Source organism: Blennius ocellaris (assembly GCF_963422515.1).
Source record: "Blennius ocellaris genome assembly, chromosome: 6".
NCBI lineage: Eukaryota > Metazoa > Chordata > Actinopteri > Blenniiformes > Blenniidae > Blennius > Blennius ocellaris.
Genome location: NC_137655.1, coordinates 1,185,909 through 1,209,026, shown reverse-complemented (window position 1 = coordinate 1,209,026; position 23,118 = coordinate 1,185,909). Strand labels below are relative to the sequence as shown.

Genomic DNA, 23,118 nt, shown 5'->3' with positions numbered 1-23,118 from the left:
TATATTTCTGATTTCGTTTAACCATTAAACAGACTTCTTTATTATATTTGTTTTTAAAGACGGTTCTGGAAATCATGTTTTTGTTTAATATTAATGCGTTCCTCATATGTCAGAACTATGATATGCAAACATACAAATAAAGAAAAAAGAATCAATATGTTAATAAAGAATCAATATGTTAAAATATTTTAGAAAAAAACAATTCCTTCTTCTTCTTTCCCGTCTTCCTTTTCTATTTAATGAAAGTTTTGAAATAAGATTCAATGAACATTAAATAATATTGTATTAGTTTTGGTCTACTTGTAATGACAGCTTTTTTTACCAATCGACCCTGAAGTCAGCAAACTTTTACGCTGACGTCACATTTTGCGTAATCAAGTTAACGTTGATGAAACAACACACGGAAGGAAAGTCACGTAAATATTCTTATTCTTATTATTATAAATTATTATAAAAGGACGAACTGAACCAAAAATGCCCATCGACGAAACATAACGTTTATATTCGGTCATGTTTTAAATAAAACACATCATTTTATTCTCCGCTGAAGCAGCAGTTGTTAGTGGAAGCTCTTATCACGAAAAGCGGAAGTAACATAGCCGGACTTGTATTGTGATAAGCCGGTGGCGGAAGTCGTCCGTGGTCGCCTCGGCAGACTTGATCCCGGTTTCTGATCCGGACTCTGATGCGGATCTTGCTCCTCTCAGAAGTTGGGACGCGTCAAAGGTAAACGAGCTGCTCTTTTAATCCGTCAGATTAGGATTATCTTCACCTCGATTGATGCACGGCGTGCAGTTTAGCCCCGTGGCTAGGCTAACGAGCTAATCAGCCTGCCAGGTGTGGCGTTATTACCATGTTATAGCTTAGCTTAGCCTCACTTAGCTCACTTTAGGGCACAGAAATACACAAACAGATAGAAAAACACAGATCTGTGACGTAGGCAGGGTGATACACGTGTTATTATTAATTACCAAAGACACACTGAAGTTTTATAGTGTTAAATGGGCCTGTGGTGACTGTGTGAAAGCAGGGAAATGGAAATTGGTACTAAATGTGCAGGAATAATCCAGATGTAGTTTGTTATCTTGTTAATATAACAATAAGTGGAGGGGGGGGGGGGGTGGTGGGGTGGTGATGATGACCCAGAGGGATGAAGAGGAAGAGCTTGAGAGCCAATCCACACAGGACACATCATGTCCAGACACATCCAGGTCTGAAATAATGATTAGAAAAAAAACCCAGAATACTCCAAGAAGTGAGGTACTGAACGGTTAAATACACACATCTCTACATCGGAGTATTCAAACTGATTTTATAATAATCAACAGGAGGCAAAGAAACTTCAGCCGTGAGGTAATTATCAACCGAGTGTTGTAATTCCACTGTATTATCAGACTTATTAAAAAATATTCTTATTTAATTACGTTTCAGTGTAAAATGCAGCTCGGCATACCGAGCAGAAGACAATATCAGCAAATTGTTTTAATATAATGGTTTTAAATATTTTATACATATTTCACCTCTTAACAGTCTTATATTTTTTTTTTTACTATTATGTGTTTTTATATTGCTTGTATAAATAGCGGCTAACAGTTTTTGAACATTGGTATAGAGGGACAATAACGGACTATTCTATGCTATTCTAATCTATTCTATTCTGTTTTAATCAGAGCTACGCTCAGGAAGCATAGTGTTTTATGTGTCGTTACAGATGAAAGCAGAGTGTTTTATGTGTCGTTACAGATGAAAGCAGAGTGTTTTATGTGTCGTTACAGATGAAAGCAGAGTGTTTTATGTGTCGTTACAGATGAAAGCAGAGTGTTTTATGTGTCGTTACAGATGAAAGCAGAGTGTTTTATGTGTCGTTACAGATGAAAGCAGAGTGTTTTATGTGTCGTTACAGATCAAAGCTACGGCAGGTTGAATCAGGCTTTTATTACCCTCTTTTAAACCAGAGTTTGTAAAATTAGTCATTAAACGTGCAGGAATGTTCCTGATTTTCTTTGTTATCCTGTTTAATCAATCAACCATTTAAAATAAATGCATGACAGAAGTGAGGTGACAGTTTGTGAGCCAATCCTCAGGAGACGCGTCTGCAGACGGGCTCTGAGATAAATATGCATACGATTGTTATAATCCAAGAATTCTATTTACACGACGTGGGAGTTCACGTACGTCCGATTAAAAGACTTCAAACAAGAGAATGAGAAACAAGAATGAAAAGGGTTTTAAGCTGATTTTTTAAATCATTTTTAAAAAGATGGTCATGGGTGAATATATACAAGTTTTCATCTTCAGTGACTGCGTGGATAAAATAGTCAGAGTTAATTGATATTAAGACATAACACACCAAAAATGTCTTTTTACATGATTATTTCAATCATTTCTAGAAACTGGATGATCAGATTTGAAGCATGTAAATGGGCCAGAAGGTATGGGTACGGTCCAGAGGGTATGGTCCAGAGGGTACGGTCCAGAGGGTATGGTCCAGAGGGTATGGTCCAGAGGGTACGGTCCAGAGGGTATGGTCCAGAGGGTACGGTCCAGAGGGTATGGTCCAGAGGGTACGGGTACAGTCCAGAGGGTATGGGTACGGTTCAGAGGGTACAGGTGTGGTCCAGAGGGTACGGTCCAGAGGGTACGGTCCAGAGGGTATGGTCCAGAGGGTACGGTCCAGAGGGTATGGTCCAGAGGGTACAGTCCAGAGGGTACGGGTACAGTCCAGAGGGTATGGGTACAGTTCAGAGGGTATGGGTACAGTCCAGAGGGTACAGGTGTGGTCCAGAGGGTACGGTCCAGAGGGTATGGTCCAGAGGGTACTGGTACGGTCCAGAGCGTCTGATCGGGGAACCGTCCCGGTGTCTCTCGGTTCCAGACGCTCCGGTCGTTGGTTGTCGTGACTGAACGGAGCGCCGTGGCGATGGGGAGCAGAAGTTACCCGGGACGTCCCCGCGTCCTCCCGCCGCTCCTCGTCCTCGCCGTCCTGCTGGCGTCGGTCTGGGCCGAGGGCCGGGACTACTACGACCTGCTGGGCGTCAGCAGGGAGGCCACGACGCGAGAGATCCGGCGGGCGTTCAAGCAGCTGGCGCTGACCATGCACCCCGACAAGAACCCCGTGAGTCCCGCCGAGGAACCCCCCCCCCCCCCCCCCCCCCTCCCCCCCCACCCCCAAACCCACACCGCTCGCCCACCACCGTCCTCTAAACGACTTTGTTTCAGGGCGACCCCACGGCCCACGAGAAGTTCGTGCAGGTCAACCGGGCGTACGAAGTCCTGAAGGACGGAGACCTGAGGAAGAAGTACGACAAGTACGGAGAGAAAGGTCTGGACGAGCAGCAGCAGGGAGGACGCTACGAGAGCTGGAACTTCTACCGCTACGACTTCGGTGAGCAGGTCCATCCAGGCCCTCTGACCACATGAAAGTACGTCCTGGTTCTTTATGACGACCTCCCTTTGATCCTCCGGGCAGGAATCTACGACGACGACCTGGAGATCATCACGCTGGACAGCGGAGACTTTGGTAAGAACTTTTTTCAGATTTGAATTTCTGTCTTTTTACCTTCGCCAACGAAAGCTGGTTAGGAAGGTTTGGGCCATAGACCTATAGAACTAGAAGCTGCTGACACAAGCAGCAGGATTAGCAGGTCCATAGACCTATAGAAGTAGAAGCTACTGACACTAGCAGCAGGAGGAGCAGGGCCATAGACCTATAGAACTAGAAGCTACTGACGCTAGCAGCAGGAGGAGCAGGGCCATAGACCTATAGAACTAGAAGCTACTGACGCTAGCAGCAGGAGGAGCGGGACCATAGACCTATAGAACTAGAAGCTAGTAGCAGGAGGAGCAGGGCCACAGACCTATAGAACTAGAAGCTACTGACGCTAGCAGCAGGAGGAGCGGGGCCATAGACCTATAGAACTAGAAGCTACTGACGCTAGCAGCAGGAGGAGCGGGGCCATAGACCTATAGAACTAGAAGCTACTGACACTAGTAGCAGGAGGAGCAGGGCCATAGACCTATAGAACTAGAGTTATATATAGGATTATAAGCAGGAATCTACTTCTACATTTCTATTTGCTCTGTATTCTTTTGCATTTTTGGTGTGTTTGGTGAGTCACAGCGCCCCTAGAGGCCTGGCAGGTGAACTACATGTCCTGAAGCCTGGTGTTCAAGGCGGGGGAGGAAAAAAAAAGATATTTTTAATTAATTTTTATTTCGTGGTGGCGTGGCGGTTAGCGGCAGGTATAACGGGTCGAAATGAGAAACACTGCAGGAACAGGTGAGTCCGGTCAGACGGCAGAACCTGTTCCTGGATGAAACGTGTCGCAGTCGCGTGTCTCCGCTCTATAAACGGCTGGAATTAACATTTCTCCGATGAGACGAGACTTTCCGGAGGCGTCGGGGTTCTGGGTGTGGCGTCGCGCGCCCAGGTAGAACCTTCTGGTTCGGGTTTGGGTGTGAGACTCAAACAAAAGAAAACCTGAGTCTCATTTACTGAAGGGTGTTTTTCTTTGAAGGACTCATGGAAACCAAAACATTCATATCTGACCTTGACTTAAAATAACAGTGTGTGTGTGTGTGTGTGTGTGTGTGTGTGTGTGTGTGTGTGTGTGTGTGTTTTCAGAGGCCGCGGTGAACTCTGGAGAAATCTGGTTCATCAACTTCTACTTCCCGCGATGTTCGCACTGCCACGATCTGGCCCCCGACGGTAAAAAGCTCCTTTCATCAAAATAATAAATAAATAAATAAATATAATTAATAATATATAATCATCAGAATGTGAGGATCTCTACTTGTAGTACCCCGTCCTACCACACGGCGGTGCGTGGAGTCACTGCCGCTTTAAATCTGCCCTAAAGGAGAAAAAAAACGAGCTAAAGATGGAAGGTGAATGAAAACAAGCGTGAGGAATGTCATTGTGAGCTCTTTACTGCCACCTGAAGGTCAGAGGCGGTACTGCTGGAAGCTTTCATGTTGTCCCTTTGATGTTAATCCGACTCACTAAAATGCAAGTAACGTGGGAAAACAGAGAAACTGTGAGAAGAAAGAAAAAGTATGAATGAATTAAACATTAAATCTGGTTCATATTGAGCCCAAGTGACCAAATTAGGTGATTTCTGCTGGATACACTAATATTTATACTTTCATCAAACTCATATAAAACAAAGTGTAAAATAATGTTTCAGACGTACAGATGGTCGATGGATACTTACTCTCCCTCTCTCTCTCTCTCTCTCTCCCTCTCCCTCCCTCCCTCCGTCCCTCCCTCCGTCCCCCAGTGGAGAGAGTTTGCTAAAGACATGGATGGAGTGATCCGGATCGGAGCGGTGAACTGCGGTGACAACAACCACCTGTGTCGCCGGATGGGGATCAGTAGTTACCCCAGTCTGCTGGTGTACCGGGCCCAGCAGGTACACACACACACACACACACACACACACACACACACACACACACACACACACACACACACACACACACACACACACACACACACACACACACACACACACACACACAGTGTGCCTCCACGCCCATGTAACTGATTACTATTGTGAGAGTAAATCACTTAATTACAGTTACTGGAGTTTGACTGAGCGGCTTCTATTAATCATCAGATTATTTAATCGTCCTGAGAGCAAAACTGGAGATTAGATTTATTTCTGCTTCCTCTGAGCTTCCTCCTCTAGTCCAGATTATAGAGCATCTTCCTCCTCTAATCCAGATTATAGAGCATCTTCCTCCTCTAATCCAGATTATAGAGCATCTTCCTCCTCTAATCCAGATTATAGAGCATCTTCCTCCCCTAACACCAGATTATAGAGCATCTTCCTCCTCTAATCCAGATTATAGAGCATCTTCCTCCTCTATTCCAGATTATAGAGCATCTCCCTCCTCTAATCCAGATTATAGAGCATCTTCCTCCTCTAATCCAGATTATAGAGCATCTTCATCCTCTAATCCAGATTATAGAGAATCTTCCTCCTCTAACACCAGATTATAGAGCATCTTCCTCCTCTAATCCAGATTATAGAGCACCTTCCTCCTCTAATCCAGATTATAGAGCATATTCCTCCTCTAACACCAGATTATAGAGCATCTTCCTCCGCTAATCCAGATTATAGAGCATCTTCATCCTCTAATCCAGATTATAGAGCATCTTCCTCCTCTAACACCAGATTATAGAGCATCTTCCTCCTCTAATCCAGATTATAGAGCACCTTCCTCCTCTAATCCAGATTATAGAGCATATTCCTCCTCTAACACCAGATTATAGAGCATCTTCCTCCTCTAATCCAGATTATAGAGCATCTTCCTCCTCTAATCCAGATTATAGAGCATCTTCCTCCTCTAATCCAGATTATAGAGCATCTTCCTCCTCTAATCCAGATTATAGAGCATCTTCCTCCCCTAATCCAGATTATAGAGCATCTTCCTCCTCTAACACCAGATTATAGAGCATCTTCCTCCTCTAATCCAGATTATAGAGCATCTTCCTCCTCTATTCCAGATTATAGAGCATCTTCCTCCTCTAACACCAGATTATAGAGCATATTCCTCCTCTAATCCAGATTATAGAGCATCTTCCTCCTTTAATCCAGATTATAGAGCACCTTCCTCCTTTAATCCAGATTATAGAGCACCTTCCTCCTCTAATCCAGATTATAGAGCATCTTCCTCCTCTAACACCAGATTATAGAGCATCTTCCTCCTTTAATCCAGATTATAGAGCAACCACAGTGTAATGATTGAATCAAGCCTCATATAATCTGTCACTGTGTCTGAAGGTCAGTTAATCTGCAGGCTGCAGGTTGGTCAGGATTATCAGAGTCTTCATCACTCTGCTTTTGTTTACCTTTGCTTGTGGAAAATTAGCTTTTCATGAATCAGCAGCGTCGGGACGCATTCCTGTGAGGCTGATGTGTGTGTGTGTGTGTGTGTGTGTGTGTGTGTGTGTGTGTGGGTGTGTGTGTGTGTGTGTGCAGAGACCAGAGAGGTTCAATGGAGAGCGCAGTAAAGACAGTCTGGTTCACTTCTCCATGCAGTTCATCACCACCAGCATCACTCAGCTCTGGCAAGGTGGGATTATTATTATTTATATTATTATTATCATTATTATTATGATTGTTATTATTATTATTATCATTATTATTATTATTATTATTACCATTATTATTATCATCATTATTATTATTACCATTATTATTGTTATCATTATTATTATTATTATTATCATCATTATTATTATTATTGTTATTATTAGTGTTATTATTATTATTATTATTATTACACATTTATTTAATTCATTTTTTATAATATAATTAATTTATAAATTAACACATTCATTTGATAAAAAAAATTATATATTTTAAAGCTTAAACAATTTATATATTTATATATACATTTCACAATATAATTTATATGATATAAAATATATAATATAATTGATATAAAGCAAATATTAAGGCTGCGTTTGTTCTTTTCCAGGAAACATGTTCAAGGAGATTGAGTCTGCGTTCTCATCAGGCCTCGGCTGGCTGATCTCCTTCTGCTGCGACACTGGAGGTCTCACACACACACACACACACACACACACACACACACACACACACACACACACACACACACACACACACACACACACACACACACACACACACACACACACACACACACACACACACACACACACACACACACACACACACACACACACACACACACACACTCTGACTCGTCCTTGTGTCCTCAGACTGCCTGGAGTCCAGGACGAGACAGAAGCTAGCGGGGATGTTGGTGAGTCGGGTCACAAACTGCTCATGTCCAAACATTCAAACCTGCAGGATCTCAACTAGGAGACTTAGTGATATTTACTATTATTAGATATATTTATTCATGGTAAATCATGAACTTCATGTCGACTCACAGAAAGTATATTTGAATTTAAATACCGCTTTTATTCCCTTCTTCCAGTGTTGAGTGAAAAGTTTCTCTCCATGTTTAGCAACAAAAATAAACGTCTTTCTTAAAGCCGCTAACAGATTAAGTAACAAAACCCAGACTTTTATTTTGACAACACAAAATGTAGCGACACAAAATGTAACGACACAAAATGTAACGACACAAAATGTAACGACACAAAATGTAGCGACACAAAATGTAGCGACACAAAATGTAACGACACACAATGTAACGACACAAAATGTAGCGACACAAAATGTAGCGACAAAATGTAGCGACACAAAATGTAGCGACACAAAATGTAGCGACACAAAAATGTAGCGACACAAAATGTAGCGACACAAAATGTAATGACAAAATGTAGCGACACAAAATGTAGCGACAAAATGTAGCGACACAAATGTAACGACACAAAATGTAGCGACACACAATGTAACGACACAAAATGTAGCGACACACAATGTAACGACACAAAATGTAGCGACACAAAATGTAGCGACACACAATGTAACGACACAAAATGTAGCGACACACAATGTAACGACACAAAATGTAGCGACACACAATGTAACGACACAAAATGTAGCGACACAAAATGTAGCGACACACAATGTAACGACACAAAATGTAGCGACACACAATGTAACGACACAAAATGTAGCGACACAAAATGTAGCGACACAAAATGTAGCGACACACAATGTAACGACACACAATGTAACGACACAAAATGTAGCGACACAAAATGTAGCGACACAAAATGTAACGACACACAATGTAACGACACAAAATGTAGCGACACAAAATGTAGCGACACAAAATGTAGCGACACAAAATGTAACGACACACAATGTAACGACACAAAATGTAGCGACACAAAATGTAGCGACACAAAATGTAGCGACACAAAAATGTAGCGACACAAAATGTAGCGACACAAAATGTAATGACAAAATGTAGCGACACAAAATGTAGCGACAAAATGTAGCGACACAAATGTAACGACACAAAATGTAGCGACACACAATGTAACGACACAAAATGTAGCGACACACAATGTAACGACACAAAATGTAGCGACACACAATGTAACGACACAAAATGTAACGACACAAAATGTAACGACACAAAATGTAGCGACACAAAATGTAGCGACACAAAATGTAGCGACACAAAATGTAGCGACACACAATGTAACGACACAAAATGTAGCGACACACAATGTAACGACACAAAATGTAGCGACACAAAATGTAGCGACACAAAATGTAGCGACACAAAATGTAGCGACACACAATGTAACGACACAAAATGTAGCGACACAAAATGTAGCGACACACAATGTAACGACACAAAATGTAGCGACACACAATGTAACGACACAAAATGTAGCGACACACAATGTAACGACACAAAATGTAGCGACACAAAATGTAGCGACACACAATGTAACGACACAAAATGTAGCGACACACAATGTAACGACACAAAATGTAGCGACACAAAATGTAGCGACACAAAATGTAGCGACACACAATGTAACGACACACAATGTAACGACACAAAATGTAGCGACACAAAATGTAGCGACACAAAATGTAACGACACACAATGTAACGACACAAAATGTAGCGACACAAAATGTAGCGACACAAAATGTAACGACACACAATGTAACGACACAAAATGTAGCGACACAAAATGTAGCGACACAAAATGTAGCGACACAAAAATGTAGCGACACAAAATGTAGCGACACAAAATGTAATGACAAAATGTAGCGACACAAAATGTAGCGACACAAAATGTAATGACAAAATGTAGCGACACAAAATGTAGCGACAAAATGTAGCAACACAAATGTAACGACACAAAATGTAGCGACACACAATGTAACGACACAAAATGTAGCGACACACAATGTAACGACACAAAATGTAGCGACACACAATGTAACGACACAAAATGTAACGACACAAAATGTAACGACACAAAATGTAGCGACACAAAATGTAGCGACACACAATGTAACGACACAAAATGTAGCGACACACAATGTAACGACACAAAATGTAGCGACACAAAATGTAGCGACACAAAATGTAGCGACACAAAATGTAGCAACACAAAATGTAGCGACACAAAATGTAGCGACACAAGATGTAGCGACACAAGATGTAGCAACAAAATGTAACAACGACCCAGATTGTTATCAAATATAATGTAAATAAACTCAAAATGCATAAGAATTGGTCAATAATGTAAAAAGACTCAAGACTTAAAAACCTTTAATATCATTATTTTACATTCTGGAGCAGGAAAAATATTTTTTCACTAATGTTGTAATAATTCTCTTACATCATAAAGTGAATCAATGATTTATGCTTTGAACTTGAACTGTTTCAATTTGAATAAAACTGAAAGAATGAGATCTAAAAGTTGATATATTTAACTTTATACAGTTTATGGGATTTATGTAAGACTGCTGTACTCAAGTCCTTGATAGTAATCTGTTCTCTACAAGCTGTAATCTATTCCTCTAATCATCAGTTCCAATGACGTATAACATGAAACATGAGGATAAAATGGAGGTTATGAGGTGTTAACAGTGAGTCTGGCTGTGTTGCAGGACGGCCTGGTGAAGGTGGGCTGGATCGACTGCAGCAACGACCTGCACCTGTGTGACAGTTTCCAGGTGAGGACCAATGAGACGAATCATTCTTTATTCATTTTCACCTCGATTCTCAATCAAGTGTTGCGATTCCACTTTGTACCACAAGATGGTGCGTTGAGCAACTCCACTTTATCGTAACAGTACAAATTAAAATGATGTATTCAGCATGTTTCATATGTTAAGTACATCCCAGAGTGTTTCACAAATTAAAAAGTAAAGTCACTGTGCTTAGAAGTTAAGTTGTCAGCGACTCTGAACACCGTTGTCGTGGAAACGTGTTGCGTAAACGTGTTCCGGTTGCTCCGTCCAGGTGACGACGGGAGCCACGGCCCTGTTCCCCCCCGGCAGCTCCCTGGACCAGCAGGGCAGCATCCTGGTACGACCGAGAGCTTCTAGTCTGACCAGAGAAGTTCCACTGAGGTTCACTGACTGTCTGCTCGTCTGTCCCTCCTCTGTCCCCAGTGGCTGAACTCGCTGGACGCCAGAGACATTTACACCCAGGTCCTCGACCACCTGCCCGACCTGGAGCGGCTCACCGCCGACACCTTCCAGGTACCCAACTCTACCAGAGCCCAGTCGCCTCTGACGACACGCCTCTAATGACACGCCTCTAATGACACGCCTCTAATTACACGTCTCTAACGACACGCCTCTAATGACACGCCTCTAATGTCACGCCTCTAATTACACGTCTCAAACGACACGTCTCTAACGACACCCCTGTAATTACACGCCTCTATTTACACGCCTCTAATGACACGCCTCCCACGACACGGCTCTGACGACACCTCTCTGACGCCATGTTGAAAATGTCTCCCCGGCGTCCAGGACAAACTGGCTCACCACCGCTGGCTCATCAGTTTCACCGTCGGAGACAAAAGTCCAACGTCCAACGAGTACAAGAAGCTGCAGGCGTTGCTGAGGAGCGACAACATCCAGGTAGTAATAGATTACAGCTTGTAGAGAACAGATTACTATCAAGGACTTGAGTACAGCAGTCTTACATAAATCCCATAAACTGTATAAAGTTAAATATATCAACTTTTAGATCTCATTCTTTCAGTTTTATTCAAATTGAAACAGGTCAAGTTCAAAGCATAAATCATTGATTCACTTTATGATGTAAGAGAATTATTACATTAGTGAAAAAATATTTTTCCTGCTCCAGAATGTAAAATAATGATATTAAAGGTTTTTAAGTCTTGAGTCTTTTTACATTATTGACCAGTTCTTATACATTTTGAGTTTATTTACATTATATTTGATAACAACCTGGGTCGTTGTTACATTTTGTGTCGCTACATTTTGTGTTGCTACATTGTGTGTCGTTACATTTTGTGTCGCTACATTTTGTGTCGCTACATTTTGTGTCGTTACATTTTGTGTCGCTACATTTTGTGTCGCTACATTTTGTGTCGCTACATTTTGTGTCGCTACATTTTGTGTCGCTCCACTTCGGTCTGTAACTCGGCTGGTTGGATAAATCGACAGTCTTTTGCACACTTTGTAAAGCTGAATTTAACGACTTCAGTCATAGTGTATAACAGCAGGTTGTGTGTGTGTGTGTGTGTGTGTGTGTGTGTGTGTGTGTGTGTGTGTGTGTGTGTGTGTGTGTGTGTGTGTGTGTGTGTGTGTCTGTCCAGGTGGGCAGGGTGGGCTGTCGTGAGGACGTGAAGTTGTGTGAGTCGCTCTACATCCACAAAGCCTGCGTCGCCGTCTTCAAGGGTCTGGGAGTCCACGACTTCGAGATCCACCACGGTGGGTTCCACTCCAGTTCCACGACTTTAAAGAGCTGCAGGTCAGAGCGTAAGGTCACTGACTGTCTCCCCCTACAGGTAAGGACGTCCTCTACAACATCGTGGGTTTTGCCCGAGACAGCGTTCGTGCTCACGTGACCACGCTGCGGCCGGAGAACTTCCCGTCGGACAGGAAGGAGCCGTGGCTCGTCGACTTCTTCGCTCCGGTCAGTGAAGAAAACCATCGTCTGACTGGTGGAACTCTGACTCTCCTCTGATTCTCCTCTGACTCTCCCTGACTCTCTTCTAACTCTCTCTGACTCTCCTTTGACTCTCTCTGACTGTCTGACTCTCCTCTGACTCTCTTATGAATCTCCTCTGACTCTCCTCTGATTCTCTTCTAACTCTCTCTGACTCTCCTTTGATTCTCTCTGACTCTACTCTGACTCTCTCTCACTGTCTGACTCTCTTATGAATCTCCTCTGACTCTCCTTTGACTCTCTCTCACTGTCTGACTCTCTGACTCTCTTATGAATCTCCTCTGACTCTCTCTGACTCTCCTCTGACTCTCTTGGACTCCTCTGACCTTTCAGTAACAACTTCTGACTTCATGATTTTTCTTCCTGGTTTCCTTTCACTTCCTGATTTTGGATTCTTGTTTTTATCCCTTGACTATTTTATTTTATTTTATTTTATCTTTTAATGAGTTTCTTTTAATGGGTTTCTGTGACTTTTACTTTGACGTCCAGTGACTTCCTGTCAGGGACTTTTCCACTCTGTCAGTCTTTTGTTGATTCTTTCAGGGACTTTATTTGATTCCTTCACCGACTTTCTCTCCTTTTTGTGACATAATCTGACTCACTATGTCTGTTTTCCACTTTCATTAAACCTTTTTGTTTTTAATTCACCTTCACCTCTTCTTTCTTCTTTCTATCACTCTCCATCAGACTTTCTATGAATATTCTGATTTTCCGTGACTCGTCTCAATTCACCATATTTGTTTTTTGACTTTCTATAAATAGTTATTTGGACTTTTTCTGTCTTTGTGACTTTTCTTAACCTCTTCTTCTATCACACTGTTTTCTATGAAGCTCGTGTCATTTTTGTGACGCCAACAGCCTTTAATGTGGCCTGAACTGGTTTGAACCGGTTGATTGAGACGATTCCCAGTTTACCTTTGAGGCGGGTTGAAGCTCCGCCTACAAGTCAAACAGACGTTTAATCCTGCAGCTCACATTGTAGAACGACGGCGAGGAACTTCTGCTGTGTTCCATTCTTCACTATCTTATAATGTGAAAATATTACGCTCTGTCTGGACAATTTAAAACACGTCAACAATAAACCTGATGTAAAATTCAACACGTCCACTTCCAAAGAGAATTTGGAATTTTATCAAATAATTCTCAAACGAAGAATATAGAGAATTTAATTTGGACTAACTGCTTTAAAGGAGGCCGATAAAAATCTAACAGACTTTAATGAGTTAAAATCTTAGCAAAGAACCTTTTATATTGTAGGCTAGCACTACACATTATTGTTATTATTATTATTTGTTATTAGTATTAGTAGTAGTAGTATTTTTAGTATTAATATTAAGAATTATAATATGAATATTAATGATAATATCATCATGACACAATACTATATGTATAACAATTATAATTTGAAACAAACAAGTAAATAAATAAACAAACCCAATACTAGAATTATTGCATAAATCCTGTTCATCATCACTTCCTGTGTGACTCATCACTTCCTGTGTGGACTTCCTGTATGACTCAGCACTTCCCGTGTGACTCATCACTTCCTGTGTGGACTTCCTGTATGACTCAGCACTTCCTGTGTGACTCATCACTTCCTGTGTGGCTCAACACTTCCTGTGTGGCTCATCACTTCCTGTGTGACTCATCACTTCCTGTGTGACTCATCACTTCCTGTGTGACTCATCACTTCCTGTGTGACTCAACACTTCCTGTGTGGCTCATCACTTCCTGTGTGACTCATCACTTCCTGTGTGGCTCATCACTTCCTGTGTGACTCAGCACTTCCTGTGTGACTCATCACTTTCTGTGTGACTCCTCACTTTCTGTGTGGCTCCTCACTTTCTGTGTGGCTCCTCACTTCCTGTGTGGCTCCTCACTTCCTGTGTGACTCGTCACTTCCTGTGTGACTCATCACTTCCTGTGTGACTCATCACTTCCTGTATGACTCATCACTTCCTGTGTGGACTTCCTGTATGACCCATCACTTCCTGTATGACTCATCACTTCCTGTGTGACTCGTCACTTCCTGTGTGGCTCCTCACCTCCTGTGTGACTCATCACTTCCTGTGTGGCTCCTCACTTCCTGTGTGGCTCCTCACTTCCTGTGTGGACTTCCTGTGTGACTCATCACTTCCTGTGTGGCTCCTCACTTCCTGTATGAGTTATCGCTTCCTGTGTGACTCATCACTTCCTGTGTGGCTCCTCACTTCCTGTATGAGTCATCACTTCCTGTGTGACTCATCACTTCCTGTGTGACTCATCACTTCCTGTGTGGCTCCTCACTTCCTGTATGAGTCATCACTTCCTGTGTGACTCATCACTTCCTGTGTGGCTTATCACTTCCTGTGTGACTCATCACTTCCTGTGTGGCTCCTCACTTCCTGTGTGCAGTGGTGTCCTCCCTGTCGAGCTCTGCTGCCCGAGCTGAGGAAAGCTTCCATCCAACTCGCCGGACAGATGAAGTTTGGTACTCTGGACTGTACCGTCCACCACGGCCTCTGCTCCACGGTGAGCACACACACACACACACACACACACACACACACACACACCTCACACACACACACACACACACACACACACACACGCTTGACGCTCCCCTCCTGCCGCAGTATAACATCCAGGCCTACCCCACCACCGTGATCTTCAACGGTTCCTCCACCCACGAGTACGAGGGCCATCACTCGGCCGACGGCATCCTGGAGTTCATCCAGGTGAGACTCGCTTCTTCTCCCCGACGAACCCCGACGCCGGCGTCTCAAAGTCTCCGTTCCGTCTCCGCAGGACCTGATCCATCCCTCTGTGACGGTTCTGGATCCGTCCAGCTTCAAGGAGAAGGTCAAAGGTCAGAACCGCCTGTTTACGTCCATCGTTTTAGAGACGATACACAAATCTATTTATAGACATCGAAAACACAAGAAGAAGCTAAATATAGTGCAAATAGCGTGAGGCTCAAGTAGCTAACTATAAAGCATTTACAACTATACAGTGATCAAATCTAGATCTATACTGATTTCTATAAACACAGATCAAATAGATCAAACAGCTCTTCTTGGGCCAATATTGAACTTTCAGTTCAGTTTAAGTGCCAGAATTCCACTTCCTGTCGCCAGTGATTGTTTAGTAAGAATTAACGGTATGAACGACAGCGTTTCCAGTGAACATGCATAAACGTCTATTTACACCCAAACGGCAGAGAAAAACTGTCCTTTTCCTGCCGGGCCACCAGTGGGCGCTGAGCAGGGAGCGTCTGACTTTGATCTCCTTTGATCTGTCCTCTCATCCGCTTTGTATGGGAGCCTTCCTTTGGGATTCATTCAGCGTCTCAGAATATCACCTTTTCAAGTCAAAGATTTCAGGATAAACAGTTTGTCTGTGTTAAACTTGTGATTTGATGTCGTCCAGATTTGAGATGAAAGAGTTTCACAGTCGTCATTTAAATCCCTCATGAAACATTTAAACAACTCCAGTCTGTTCCAGGACCTGTTTTATTCCCAGTCCGGCTCCACGGTTTACTCACGGCCGTGTCACTGTTTGCCCCCGTGCTGCAGGTCGGGCCGACGGCGAGGTGTGGGCGGTGGATTTCTACGCCCCGTGGTGCGGCCCCTGTCAGGCCCTGCTGCCCGAGTGGAGACGCATGGCCCGGGTACGACGCCGCACCTCTTCACTGAGGCTCTGAGTCCACGTGGTCTCTGACCTCCACAGGGGGGGCGCCAGAGAGTCACAGGTTAAGGTCTAGGTCAACAAACGTGGTCAGCTTTAAGCCGATTTGTTTCAAAACCAACGCCAACATGTTCCGTTTTCAATTCCCAGTCCTCTGATAGGTCACATGATGCTGTGATGTCATCACGTTGGTTAGTGGTGGTGGTGGTGGTGGTGGTGGTGGGGGGGGGGGGGGGGGTCAAAGGTCAGGGGGGGGGTCACACAAAGAGTAAAAAGAAGTGATTCTAATGACCAGGATGAGTGATGGAAGGAGAGGCGGATCAAATAACACACGTCTCTCTCTCTCCCTCTTTTTCTCTCTCGCTCGCTCTTATCTCGCTCTCTCTCTCTCTCTCTCTTGGTCTCTCTCGCCCTCTCTCTCTCTCCCTCTCGCTCCCCCCCCCCCTTCTCTCTCTCCCTCTTGCCCCCCCCCTCTCTCTCTCTCGCCCCCCCCCCCCCCCTCTCTCGCCCCTCACAGCTGCTGTCGGGTCAGATCTCGGTCGGTTCCGTCGACTGTCAGCGGTTCCAGTCGTTCTGTCAGAACCAGGGCGTGAGGGCGTACCCTGAGGTCCGCCTGTACGCCGGCGGCGCCCGCCAGCCGGACCGCTTCTCGTACGTCACGCTGGCGAAGGTTCTGCTCGTGTTCCACCGGTTCTGTTCCACCGGTTCTACATTCATGTTCTGTCTCTCTGCAGGAGTTACAACGGCTGGAACCGAGACGCTCATTCACTCAGAGCGTGGGCGCTGAGGTGACTCACTTCCTCCTGACTCACTTCCTCCTTGACTCACTTCCTCCTGACTCACTTCCTGAGGACTCACTTCCTCCTGACTCACTTCCTCTTGACTCACTTCCTCCCTGCTCACTTCCTCCTGACTCACTTCCTCCTGACTCGCTTCCTCCTGACTCACTTCCTCCTGACTCACTTCCTCCTGACTCACTTCCTCCTGACTCACTTCCTCCTGACTCACTTCCTCCGGTCTCTGGTCTCTGGTCCCCAGCTCCCTCCCCCGGGTCTCGGTGGATCTGACTCCAGAGTCCTTCAGGTCCCTGGTCCTGTCCGGTCCGGACCACTGGGTCCTGGACTTCTACGCCCCCTGGTGCGGCCCGTGTCAGCACTTTGCTCCGGAGTTTGAGGTTCTGGCTCGGGTGAGGAAGATGATGATGATGATGTTGAAGATGGTGGTGATGATGATGATGTGATGATGATGAAGAATATGGTGATGATGATGGTGATGACGATGATGATGATGAAGAATATGGTGATGATGATGATGGTAAAGATGATGATGATTGTGATGACGATGATGATGAAGAATATGGTGATGATGATGATGGTGATGACGACGATGATGATGATGATGATGGTGATGACGACGACGATGATGATGATGATGAAGAATATGGTGATGATGATGGTGATGACGATGATGATGATGAAGAATATGGTGATGATGATGATGGTAAAGATGATGATGATTGTGATGACGATGATGATGAAGAATATGGTGATGATGATGAAGATGATGGTGATGATGATGATGAAGAATATAGTGATGATGATGATGGTGGTGGTGATGATGATGAAGATGAAGAATATGATGATGATGAAGGTGATGAAGATGAGGATGATGGAGATGATGATGATGATGATGATGGTGATGGTGATGGTGATGGTGATGATGATGGTGATGATGATGGTGCTGTGGGCAGATGATGAAGGGCGAGGTGCGTGCGGGGAAGCTGGACTGCCAGGCTCACCACCAGACCTGCCAGGCAGCAGGAATCACTGCCTACCCTACCGTACGGTTCTACCCCTACCGGGGCCGGAGGAGGGTGAGACACACACACGCACACGCACACACACACACACACGCACACACGCACACACACACACACACAGCTAAAGCAGCAGCCTGTAGTGTCCCTCCATGTCCAGCAGGCAGCAGTGTGGAGTCGCTGCAGTTTGTCCCTGTTCAGTTTATTCTGGATTATTATTATTATTATAAAGTCAGTTTCACATCATTTCCCCTAAAAACCTCCGACATGATGAATCATCATGACGAATCGTCTCAAACATTCGACTCTAAACCACCTTAAAAATAAACATTAAGTTCAAATCATGAATTAAAAGACGCTGCTGTTCTCCATTTGTCCACTAGGAGTCTCTCTTCTTTGTTTTTTACAGTGTTGACATTATAAAACAACTGATCAATGATTACATTCTTCCCTCCTTCTTTGATTCCCTCCTTCCTTCCTTAGTTCCCTCCTTCCTTCTTTAGTTCCCTCCTTTCTTCCTTCCTTCTTTAGTTCCCTCCTTTCTTCTTTAGTTCCCTCCTTTCTTCCTTCCTTCTTTAGTTCCCTCCTTCCTTCTTTAGTTCCCTCCTTTCTTCCTTCCTTCTTTAGTTCCCTCCTTTCTTCCTTCCTTCTTTAGCTCCCTCCTTCCTTCTTTAGTTCCTTCCTTCCTTCTTTAGTTCCCTCCTTTCTTCCTTCCTTCTTTAGCTCCCTCCTTCCTTCTTTAGTTCCTTCCTTCCTTCTTTAGTTCCCTCCTTCCTTCCTTCTTTAGTTCCCTCCTTCCTTCCTTCTTTAGTTCCCTCCTTCCTTCCTTCTTTAGTTCCCTCCTTCCTTCCTTCTTTAGTTCCCTCCTTCCTTCCTTCTTTAGTTCCCTCCCTCCTTCCTTCTTTAGTTCCCTCCTTCCTTCCTTCTTTAGTTCCCTCCTTCCTCCCTTCCTTCCTTCTTTAGTTCCCTCCTTCCTTCCTTCTTTAGTTCCCTCCTTCCTTCCTTCTTTAGTTCCTTCCTTCCTTCTTTAGTTCCCTCCTTCCTCCCTTCTTTAGTTCCCTCCTTCCTTCCTTCCTTCCTTCAGTTAAATTTGAACTTGACATATTGTTTTTATTGAGTTTAGTTTTTGCACTTTTCCCTCACAGTTCAAATTCTGTCGTTTTCACTTGAGAAAAAAAATAGAAGAAAATCTATTAAAATGTTTCTCCTGCAACGAATGAGAAAATTATGTCGTTTTGAGGCCTCGTTTCCACGGCAACACTGTGTGTGTGTGTGTGTGTGCAGTCGGAGCAGAGCGGCGAGCACGTCAACAGTCGGGACTCCGGCGTGATTTCCGACATCATCAGGCAGCGTCTGTCGCATCTGTCGCCACGGTTACAGCAGGAGCCCAGGGTGAGTCCGTCTGGCACCGGAGACGCCGCCGTTCGCCTGCCGGGCCACCAGGTGGCGCTGTCCTCTTGTTTGTTTTGTAAAGATTTCCACTTTAATTTAGTGTTGCAGTTCCACCAGATGGTGCATTGAGCTACGTCACGTTATTCTAATAGTATTAAAAAAAGAGAAAGAAGAGCTTTATTTAGCCTGTTTGACACGTTTGACGTGTTTCGCAAATTCATCGAGGAGGAAATGAGGCACAAAGTCAGTGTTTTTCAAAAAGTTGCTCTCAGAGGCTCGTTGCAGCGCTTTACGGCGAATCTTCATCCACAGACGAGTTTTAACGGTTCAGTTTGAGCCGGACGGCGACTAAAGTTGAGTTTATCTGAAGGAAATGTCACATTTGTTCATATTTACTCTGATTAAAGACCGAAAATTTGACTTTTTCTTTAAAGTCCCAGTGAAATGTAACACACTACTTTACCAAAAACGATAGTTGTGGTTCTACTTGTAAGGTTCCTCCGACTCTGCCCCACCACTGTTGTCGCATAACACAGTTATTTGAATTTTGAATCTCCAGCCGAGGAAGTCGGGGGAATCCTTCTTCGTGGGCGTGACGTCAAGAGTTGTGCAGATCTCCATCTGTTGTGTTTATATCGGCTTGTTTCCTCTCAAATATCCAAGTTTTTACAGTATTTTGAAGTTCTAGTCGGCGTTTTATGAGCCTTGATGAAAGATTGAGCCTGGAAGAGACCAGAGAGGAGGAAAGGAGCACGGGCGGTGGGAACTGCTAGCTTGGGCGGCTAGCGGCTAGCGGAAGCTGCTAGCTCGGGTGGCTAGTGGCTATCGGGAGCCATTAGCTCGGGCGGCTAGCGGCTAGCGGAAGCCGCTAGCTCCGGCGGCTAGCGGCTAGCGGGAGCCGCAAGCTCCGGCGGCTGGCGGCTGGCGGCTGGCGGCTGGCGGCTAGCGGGAGCCGCTAGCTCCGGCGGCAGGCGGCTAACGGGAGCCGCAAGCTCCGGCGGCTAGCGGCAGCCGCTAGCTCGGCGGCTAGCGTCTAGCGGCAGCCGCTAGCTCGGCGGCTAGCGGGAGCCGCTGGCTAGCGGCTAGCGGTAGCCGCTAGCTCGGGCGGCTAGTACACGATCAAGTAATACCTGGACTCGTCTTCAGTGATTCAGTCTTCTAGCTCTTGGACGTGTTGGATCCAGGAAGCCGGTCGTTCTGCCAAAAGTCCGGAGCCTCAAAGCCTCAAAGGTGAAAAGTGGCGGCTGCTGAGGCGAGGAGACGAGGACGAATGGAGGACGAAGCGTCTTCTGCTTCCTCAAACATGTTCCAGACGGGGTCACCGATGGCAGAACCACCTTCTGTGTCTTCTTCATCAATCACTGGGTTTGAAATGACCATGATGATGAAATATGGTTCAATTCAGCCTCTTCGTGGTCAAAACTCTGATCCTCCATAATGTAAACACAACTTGGGCGTGTGCACAACTCGTGATGTCACTCTGTTATTGTCAGAAGCTCCGCCCAGCAGAGGAAATACTTGTGCACAATAGTTGAAAATAGTTGAACTAAATAGTTGTTGTTGTTTGCAGGACGAGCTGTGACGCTGGCGAGCTGCGACGTGATTGGTCAGAGGGTGACTGGTTGCAGCTGATTGGACGGATCAGCTGAGCGACTCCCCCCCCGGATCTACTGAACACTAGTCTTTATTTGTTTCCACTTCCTGTCTCCATTGTTTGTATTTACTCTATGAAGTAAAGCTGTGGGACGCCCCCCGCACTCCGACGTGTTACTGACTCACTGGACATTTTATTTTATTGTGCATCTTTTCTCAATAAAGTGTCTTCCTGTGATGGGATTTACAGAATTTTTACAAATGTTTCTGCTGTTTTTGGTTTTTTAAAACTTTTTAACCAGTTGAAAAACTTTACACTTTGTGTGTCAGAAGAACATGAACACATATTTTCATTAAAAGTACAAAAAAGGAAAAGTATCAAGAAAAAAATGTATCTATCTAATTGGTAATAATAATGAAAATGACAACAAAAAAATCACTTATTTTAAAAATAGATTCGTCAAACTTGACTTTGTTCCCTATTATTAATTTTTTTTTCATACAATTTATTTTCTTTTATTAGTTTTATATTGACACATTTTTTGGTAATTTTTCCTCATTTTTAATTCTATTTATTTGATATAATTCAATACGATATTTTATTATTGTTTTATTTGATTTATTGTAATTTTTAAATATAATTTTAGTAATTTTATTTTTTAAATATTATTACATTTACTTCGTTAATTACATTTTATTCTTTTTCATTTGATTTTGTTTATTTCTATATTGTCCTTTTACCTCAGCTGGTGTAATTTCCAGTCAAACCAGCAGGGGCCGCTGTGGCTCCTCTGAACACAACGTGACGTCATTCAACTCTTCTGATCAACACTGATTTAATTTAATCAGAGGAATTTATTCAGTCGGAAGAAAAGATTATATCATCTGTGTATAAAAAAAAACTAAGTATGAACTTGTTCATTAATAAATCACATAAAAATGAGATTTGTTTTGTGCTTAAATAAGTAGAAATAATAATAATAATAATAATAACAACAATGTATTTTTATGGCAAATTCAGCCTATAAAATAACAAAATGTAAAAAGTCTCACGTGTGCAAAGTGGAAAAATTCAGCATGAAAAACAAAACAAAACAAAAAAAAAATCAATAAACCAACAATGTTGACAAATGAGGGACTTTCCACTGCGGGTTGCTGGACGGCGCGGCGCGGCGCGGCTGGAGGTCTGACGTCACTAATGACGCAGCGCGGCGCCGTAAACCTGCTGGAACCGCTGGAACAACTGGAACCTTCTATTGTTTCATGGTGTGAAACGGAGCGCAGCGGTGTGTGTGTGTGTCTGTGCGGCTTGGAGCGGCGCGCGCCCCCGTGACGCTGCGCGCTCATGAACACATGTGGACTTTTCTGACTTTATTCTCAGAATTCTGACTTTTAAACTCAGAATTCTGACTTTTAAACTCAGAATTCTGACAATTATTCTCAGAATTCTGACATTTAGACTCAGAATTCTGACTTTATTCTCAGAATTCTGACTTTTAAACTCAGAATTCTGACTTTATTCTCAGAATTCTGACATTTATTCTCAGAATTCTGACTTTATTCTCAGAATTCTGACTTTATTCTCAGAATTCTGACTTTTAAACTCAGAATTCTGACTTTTAAACTCAGAATTCTGACAATTATTCTCAGAATTCTGACATTTAGACTCAGAATTCTGACTTTATTCTCAGAATTCTGACTTTTAAACTCAGAATTCTGACTTTTAAACTCAGAATTCTGACTTTATTCTCAGAATTCTGACATTTATTCTCAGAATTCTGACTTTATTCTCAGAATTCTGACTTTATTCTCAGAATTCTGACTTTTAAACTCAGAATTCTGACTTTATTCTCAGAATTCTGACATTTATTCTCAGAATTCTGACTTTATTCTCAGAATTCTGACATTTAAACTCAGAATTCTGACTTTATTCTCAGAATTCTGACTTTTAGACTCAGAATTCTGACTTTATTCTCAGAATTCTGACTTTTAAACTCAGAATTCTGACTTTATTCTCAG

General features: G+C 43.5%; 1 protein-coding gene across 1 annotated transcript; it reads left to right on the top strand.

Annotated features, from left to right (window-relative positions):
• Positions 1-633: 633 nt before the first annotated feature.
• dnajc10 (DnaJ (Hsp40) homolog, subfamily C, member 10) lies at positions 634-21,334 on the top strand. Its single transcript, XM_080498597.1, is given in 26 exon segments — positions 634-726; positions 2,876-3,115; positions 3,220-3,385; positions 3,470-3,520; positions 4,625-4,701; positions 4,703-4,708; positions 5,280-5,411; positions 6,987-7,080; positions 7,489-7,566; positions 7,754-7,797; positions 10,592-10,657; positions 10,947-11,012; positions 11,099-11,188; positions 11,465-11,575; positions 12,280-12,394; positions 12,472-12,599; positions 15,027-15,143; positions 15,248-15,349; positions 15,420-15,480; positions 16,187-16,281; positions 16,816-16,949; positions 17,033-17,086; positions 17,337-17,484; positions 18,049-18,171; positions 19,399-19,506; positions 21,077-21,334. Coding segments are annotated over 25 exon segments (2,373 nt in total). The 5' UTR covers positions 634-726; positions 2,876-2,920; the 3' UTR covers positions 21,089-21,334.
• The last annotated feature ends 1,784 nt before the right edge of the window (positions 21,335-23,118 follow it).